Source organism: Populus euphratica, unplaced genomic scaffold (genome assembly GCF_000495115.2).
Source record: "Populus euphratica unplaced genomic scaffold, PopEup_1.0 scaffold173.1, whole genome shotgun sequence".
Lineage (NCBI taxonomy): Eukaryota > Viridiplantae > Streptophyta > Magnoliopsida > Malpighiales > Salicaceae > Populus > Populus euphratica.
In genome coordinates, this window is record NW_011499951.1 from 803,717 (window position 1) to 810,988 (window position 7,272).

The window sequence follows — 7,272 nt, forward strand, 5'->3', positions numbered from 1 at the left end:
CTCGTGAGGTCTTCAAAGAGAGAAGGATGCCATGTCAGTAGCCCTAGCCCTACCGTGCATCCGAAATTATAAGAACATCGGGGGCAAAAGAGAAATAAAATGCAAATCATAAAAACGATCCCTTCCCAGCCAACGGAGGGTGTGGAAAACCAAAACTAACCCAGCCCAGTAGCCCTAGTATTTTCCTTCTCTGCTCATCGGCGGCCAACGCATTGGCTTCACTCTCTCTCCTCTGCACGCCGCTCAGGTAAATGTTTCTCACCTTCGTCGTCTCCGATTTACTTACTTTTCTTAAAATCGGTAGTAGAAATCAGAAAGAAAGAAAAAAAATTGCAGTTTGCTTCAAGGTCTCATTTACTTTGAGTTATTTTTTTTTCCCTTCATCGAACACAACTTTTGAATTCACAATAAAAAAGATAAACCTGCTAGTTACTTTGGATTTAGGTTATTTTTACTTCCTTAACCGCATCACATGTAATTATACTGACACAAAAATTTCTGGCTAATCACTTCCACTTGGCATCCAAGAACCAGGTGTTAATACACTACAGCAGTCGAATTTATGAACAAGTTCAAAATTATTGTGAAATTTGTTAGTCATGTAAAAAGCAGCTTCAGTTGTTCTTGAATAAGTTTCCTGTTAACTGGTTGGTTAGGGTTTTTGTTTTTATTTGTGATGAGGTGTATTATTGTTTTTTTGACTAGGTTGAGTTTCTTTTGGAATGGCAACACGGCCGAATCCAGATATTGATGATGATTTTAGTGAAATTTACAAGGAGTATACTGGTCCTCCGAGTTCTATTGTTAGTAATGCACACGATAGGGAAAAGGTAAATAAAAGATCCCGTGTGGACTCTGATGAGGAAGAGGAAACTCCTGACCCAAATGCTGTCCCAACTGATTTTACGAGCCGAGAAGCTAAGTTCTGGGAAGCTAAATCAAAGGCTACAGAGCGGAATTGGAAGAAGAGGAAAGAGGAAGAAATGATTTGTAAAATATGTGGAGAATCAGGTCATTTTACTCAGGTATTGCGCTGCTTCTTGGAAAACAAGTTGGTGAATTTTTTAAATGAGTGCATTGCATTCTAAGTGCACATTTATTTTTGAATTCTCTCTTTTATGTATACAACAAGTCATTTATTTGTGATTTCTAACGGGATGGAATCTGCAATAACCATAAGGAAACTATGGTGTTGTATATGCTCTAGTGGCTCTACCTTTGAATCTATTTTGCCTTTATGCCGTATTTACATGACAGCTTGTGTTTTTGTCCAGGAAACCAGCTTGGACATGCTTGAGAATTGAACTTGGTGCCTAAACTGAATAATGTTTTTAGATTAACTGTTGTTGGATGTTCATGACTTCTAACTAATTACACCAATTTGATTTATGCTTCACTTCAGTGTTTACTTTTGGGGCGCAGCATAAGTTTACTGCTTGAAAAACACTGACTCACATGCACATGAAGAGGATTGCCATCTTGTTATTCTTTTCTTTTTTACTTGCACTATCCAATGTCAGAGGCTGAGTTGGTTGTATTTTTTTTTTGTTTTATTTCTTTGATCTGGGATTGAATGTTGTGCCATATATCTGGTTCTTGTAAAGGGATGTCCCTCAACTCTTGGGGCAAATCGCAAGTCTCAAGATTTCTTTGAAAGGGTTGCAGCAAGAGACAAGCATATAAAAGCTCTATTTACTGAGAAAGTGATACAGAGGATTGAGAAGGACAACGGTTGCAAAATCAAAATGGAGGAGAAATTTATAATTGTTAGTGGAAAGGATAGATTAGTCTTGGCAAAAGGTGTTGATGCTGTGCATAAGGTGATCAAGGGGGAGGGTGATCAGAAGGGCTCTTCTAGTTCTCACAAGAGTAGATCTAGGTCCCCTGAGAGAAGTCCTGTTGGTTCACGGTTGCGACGCTCTGATTCCCAAAGAGTTCACCCACATGATACATCACAATATCATCAGAGGTTTGGCAGACAAGATAAGATTATGGAAGACCATCGTGGGGATCTGCATAAATTATCAAGGGGTTCTCCACAAGGTAGGGACAGCATAGGATATGTTTTCGGCATCCATAGAAAACTGGTAATCCCATGTTTCGTAGTTTGTTAGGCCTCTGCAAGTTTACACGTACATTTGAAGAAATTGTTTCCCCAAATTTTGAGTTCTTAATGATGTGATGTATTGCTTATCATGTGTTTGCAGCAAGAGGTAAGTTCTTATCTTCAAGAATTATGTGTACGATTCTGAAGTATCATTCATTGGTGGGTCTGAAATCATTGGATTGTCTCCAAAACGAAATTATTTACTGAAAGCAAATTCGGCCTTGTTTGCAACGGATGGTTCACTATGTGAATACTAGATAGCATGTCTTATTAAAGCTACCATCTCGAATCCAGTGCTTAACGTACTCTTCATTTGATGAAGCTTATGGTAATGATGGAGGTAGAAGTCACTCAAGCCATTCTAAATCTCCTGCACGTCCCCTTTATGCTGGCAACTCGTATGGTTCACATGATGGTCATAGTCATAGCACAGCTGGTTTTAGAACTACAGGATGGGATACTGAGAGGCGGGGGTCTGATTTGCAATCAGGCCATCGATTTGAATACTCTACTTTCCCTCAGACGTTAGAAGAACTGGAGCTAGAGCACAAAAGAGAGGCAATGGAACTTGCTAGAATTTGTGACAAGGAAGAAGATGATGAAAATTACAAGCATCGTGAGGTATTAAAACTGTCTCAATATTTCTCTAAATGTTTTTAAATTGTAACTAGCTGATTCATATTTCATTTGTTAAACATTATTTTGGTCTCAGAACATATTTGTAATTAAATCAGGAGACTAGCTGTTCCGATCTTTGGTTATTTGTTTCATGTGGTATCTCTCTTAACTGTTTGCTTCTTGTTGTTGAATCTTGTATATGGATAATTGATATAGGGTGGGAAGAAACCAGTAGAAACAGCAAGGAACAGTAATATAATGGCTAGGATTCTTTAATCTTGAAACCAAGCAAAACAACGTAACCTTCACAAAATCATTTAAAAAGTCTCATGCTAATCGTATGGCTCCAAAGCCATAATTTCAGAAATAATTTTATAGAAGGTTCCTGCATATAGACTGTATGAATACCGTGTCAAAGATCATATCATCTTCATTTTTGTGCTTTGTGGTGAAATCTTTAATCATTAAATGAACGAAATGAATCTTGTCTGTTCATAGGCATCTTCTTCTCTTTCTTTATCTTGTACCGGAATTATGTTAGAGAAGTTAATGAGGTTTATTGATGGGGAATAGAGACGGACAGCCGTGGAAATTATAATTTAATTATTTAGGAATGCTAATGATGTAAAAATATTCCAGATGTCTTTCTTGATTCCCCATCATTTATTTGATTTGAGAAGATGAAATGTTCTGTTAAGTTCAAGTGTTTTTTCAAATATGAAATTTTATTTTTTCTAATGAATTTGCTGTGTTGTGGTCTTCATTGTTTGCACAAAACGAAAGTGTCAATCTAAATCTACTCCTCGCTTGCTATACTGTCAGGGAATTCTGATCTTTGTTTGGTCCTGTGGATTTTAGATTATCAGGGAAATTGGAGAGAATTACATGCAGAAATTAGCTATTCTAAGGAGCGCACACACAAGACAGTGGGAGGAGTTTCTTCAACAGGATGCCCAAATGCATCAGCAACAGCCTCGGCAGCCAACTTCTGTGTCTGGTTTTGGTGGATATAAACAGCACTCTTATTCTGAATATGATGCTTCTTCAGCCACTCCTCATTATGCTGGAACCAGTTTAACCATGGATTCAAGGCCCAGATACTCCAATAACATGGAAAATTATTCTTCAAGACCTCACGATACATATGGTGAGTTCCAACATCCGAGGCGTGAGGCTTTTGGGAAAGCATACAATCGATACTGAATTGGTGTGCTGGAACTGAGTTTGGTGAGTTGACTCGCTTTTTAATTAAGTTATGAAAAGTAGATTCCCTTCTTTCTTTTCTACCTCTAAATCTTTCTAAGTTTGCAATCTCCTTTTTACCAACTTTTCTGGGAAGTTTACAATGAAACGATGTAGCTCTTGGGCAATGGTTGGAAAAGATGTTCTAAAGCTTCAGTGTTTCACTAACTTAAATTGTTGGTGCATAACGTTCTGAGGCAAGCAGCTTTTTAAAATTTATCAGGTCTTTGGTTGGGCAGGGGTAGGAGATGCTAGGATTGTTTTGTGGGTATATGCAAATTTTGTTATGCTTATCCTGCTCTAGCTTAAAGTTTGAATAAAAAATTTTTCAGGGTCCGGATCATGGTCGTAGGAGTAGGTGGCCCAGAACTAGGTAAGTTTGTCAGCTATCTTGTTGCCCTGGAGAGGGGAATGATCTGAGTCATCTGATGCACTCTTAGTATGCCGGTAGGATTGCTTCAATTTCAATTTAGTGGCCCAATACTTCCTTCTATTGGTGGGATATGGCAATCATTTTCTTAGGTAGGTCTGGAAATGTTCGAGGTTTGCCAACTTCTGAACGGCTCAAATTGGCATCAATCAACTGCATTTCTGGCAGATTTTTCAACTCAAGAGTACTGTAGTTTGCTGTTACATGCAATAGCGTTTCACATTTGCAGTACGTGCCAAGGCAGTATTGTGTTTCTTTAAGTAGATAGAAAGAACATTTATCTATGTTTCTGTCACAATTTTTTTTCTATATCCCATGCTATAAAAATGGAAATGAACGCAGCAAAATTTCGATGATTTGGCATCCTTGTCTGATCTTAACTTTACTGCGATAATTCACTTCATGATTGAATCAGCAAGGCTTCACTAGGTTAGGACGGATAGGTGAACTAGCATGCAATGTGGATTCTTCTTCCTTTACTTCTCTTTTTTCTTCTCTTCTGTTCTGCCGGATTTTCTTCATTTTCTTTGGTTCCTCGCCTCATATTTATTGATTTGTATTTTTTCCATATTGCTTTTTTTCACCCTTATGTTTCTTTTTTCTTTAATCTCTACACATAATAAACATGCTAATGCTCACCATTTTTTATTTTTATTTTTGTAAACATGGAAAACCCCGAACTTTTTTTTTTCTCTTTAAAGCATGCATAGAATTTTTAAAAAGGTTATTTCAGCATTGTTCTGATTTTGCAAAGGAGAATTTGTGATTTGATTTTGCAAAGGAGAATTTGATTTGATCGTTTGCGAAGAATGAGGTGAAATGATTGTTTTTTCTTTTAAAATATTTTTTTATTTTTTCTTTTGGTTCAATTATCAAGCTTTTTTTTTAATTTTAAATTATGTTGGTTAGTAATTCAGTTTGATGATTTATTTCATATTATTGGTTATGAGTCAACATAGCTTCTTTTTTTTTAATAAAAGAATACCTCAACATTAAGTTAGTTATTAATATTGTAAAACATAATTCAGTTTTATTGTTAAAATATTATTGGTTATGAGTCAACATAGCTTTTTTTTTTTTTTTATAAAAAAATACCTCAACATTAATTTAGTTATTAATATTGTAAAATATAATTCAGTTTTATTGTTAAAAAAAACAAAAAAAAATAAAGGGATTAAATTTTAGTCCCTTATTTTATTTCATTGCTTGAAAATCATTAAGGTATATTTGTTAAATACATTTTAAACTAAAAATTAGAAGCCTAAAAAATATTTTAAGATTATATTTGGTAAATTTACTTTAAAAGATAAAATATTTTATTTTATTTTTAAATCTTAAACCACTTTAACATTGCCTTATTAAAAATGGACTTAGCGGACTTAGCCCAACTTCTAGATTGATAATTTTTTTTTAAAATGTAGAAACATCAAAGTAATAAATAATCTAAAAAGATTGAGGTCGAATCACATGAAAGTGAATTATATAAAATTATGAACAATAAATAAAAAGGAGTTTAAGAGAATTCTTGAGATGTGATTTTGATGTAAGATTAAATAATGATAAAATAATTGTCAAGGTTAGAGGATTCACTAATGGTATTTTAAACAAGTATAATATAAATTTTTTATTTTATTCAACTGGAAACCACATATAAAGGAGGTTCCAATCGGATTATAAATTGTTAACATAATTATATTAGTTATCTTATTCGAATAATGTTAATACTTTTAATGTTGTCAGGTATTCATGATTATAACTTATATTAATAACAAATCAAGTTTCTTTTATAGCACATATGTCGGTTATACCATACGATTGAGTTATAAAAATATTTGTTATACCAAAGGTTATATAACATAAACTAGATTAACTATTTAACAAGCAAAATATTAAAAGTGAACAAGATAACACATACAAAACATATTATAATCAAATATTAAAGTTCATGTTGAGTTTATATTATACTTATTCTTACATTATTAGTGTAACTTTTTCACCTTGATATAATAAACTTAACTAAACATAATAAAAGAGAGAAATATAAATAAATAAGATAAGAACATAAGTAAGATATAAGTTAATTAAATAATGACATAAATAAGATATAAGTTAATTAAATAATAAAAATGAAATGACAGATATAAACAAGAGATTAACATAAGCAAAACTTAAAACTTAAGCATTACAAAAAAAATAAAAATAAAAAGAGAGCAAGAACATGATTTTAATCTAAAAATCAAGATGACTAAATGCATGACAAATGACTTCTTTTATAGGCCAAAATTTAAAACTATTGATTTATTGACTAATTGTTGAGTGGTTGGTCACCTCTTAACTTTGTGACAATTCTTATTTTCTTGTTTGTCAAAAGCATCATTGCTAATATCAGAATTTGAACAGAATGTTCCATGAAAGTTCTAGAAAATTGTTTTAGTTTTCTAACAAAAAAAAAAGCTCATTTGGACTTCTAGAACTTAAAATATGGGCTGAACAATTAATAGTATTTGGGTTGTAGGACAAATTTTGACTTCTTCGTTGTTGCTAGAATTTGAACTTGAAAACGGCTTTTTAGAATCTTGGACTCTGCATAAAAGTTTTAGACATATGTCTTAGCTTTCTATCCATATAGAGCAGACCTAAATCCAAGTTCTACAGCTCTAGATATGACCCAATGACTGAATAATGATCATGTTTAGACTGAACCAACATATCTTTTCTAAGTTTAGCCCTCTCTTTGTCTTTTTACTTTTAATAGTTAATCATATCAATCAATTCTTTGAATTGTGAGATATGTCTGTATTTAAAATGAGCATTTCCCATAAATTAAAGCTATCTTATATTATTAGATATGTTATTATAAAACATGCTCTAGCTA

At 33.3% G+C, this 7,272-nt stretch overlaps 1 protein-coding gene across 2 annotated transcripts; it reads left to right on the forward strand.

Moving 5' to 3' along the window:
* The first annotated feature begins 39 nt into the window (after window positions 1-39).
* Window positions 40-4,760, forward strand: LOC105138009 (Zinc knuckle (CCHC-type) family protein). 2 transcript variants are annotated; one of them, XM_011043985.1, is made up of 7 exons: window positions 40-247; window positions 706-1,025; window positions 1,605-2,043; window positions 2,208-2,213; window positions 2,430-2,728; window positions 3,584-3,952; window positions 4,300-4,760. In XM_011043985.1, exons 2-6 carry the CDS (start codon window positions 723-725, stop codon window positions 3,926-3,928), a joined length of 1,392 nt encoding a protein of 463 aa, XP_011042287.1. In that variant the 5' UTR covers window positions 40-247; window positions 706-722; the 3' UTR covers window positions 3,929-3,952; window positions 4,300-4,760. The 2 variants fall into 2 exon arrangements, with proteins under 2 accessions (XP_011042287.1, XP_011042288.1); XM_011043986.1 differs by lacking the exon at window positions 2,208-2,213 and having other exon boundaries at window positions 42-247.
* Window positions 4,761-7,272: the final 2,512 nt, after the last annotated feature.

Bases quoted from the DNA above. Each gene is read 5' to 3' on its own strand.
- LOC105138009 (XM_011043985.1), top strand. From the start codon at position 723: ATGGCAACACGGCCGAATCCAGATATTGATGATGATTTTAGTGAAATT. The intron at 1,026-1,604 runs GTATTGCGCTGC...GTTCTTGTAAAG, and splicing joins AATCAGGTCATTTTACTCAG to GGATGTCCCTCAACTCTTGG. The intron at 2,729-3,583 runs GTATTAAAACTG...TGTGGATTTTAG, and splicing joins AAAATTACAAGCATCGTGAG to ATTATCAGGGAAATTGGAGA.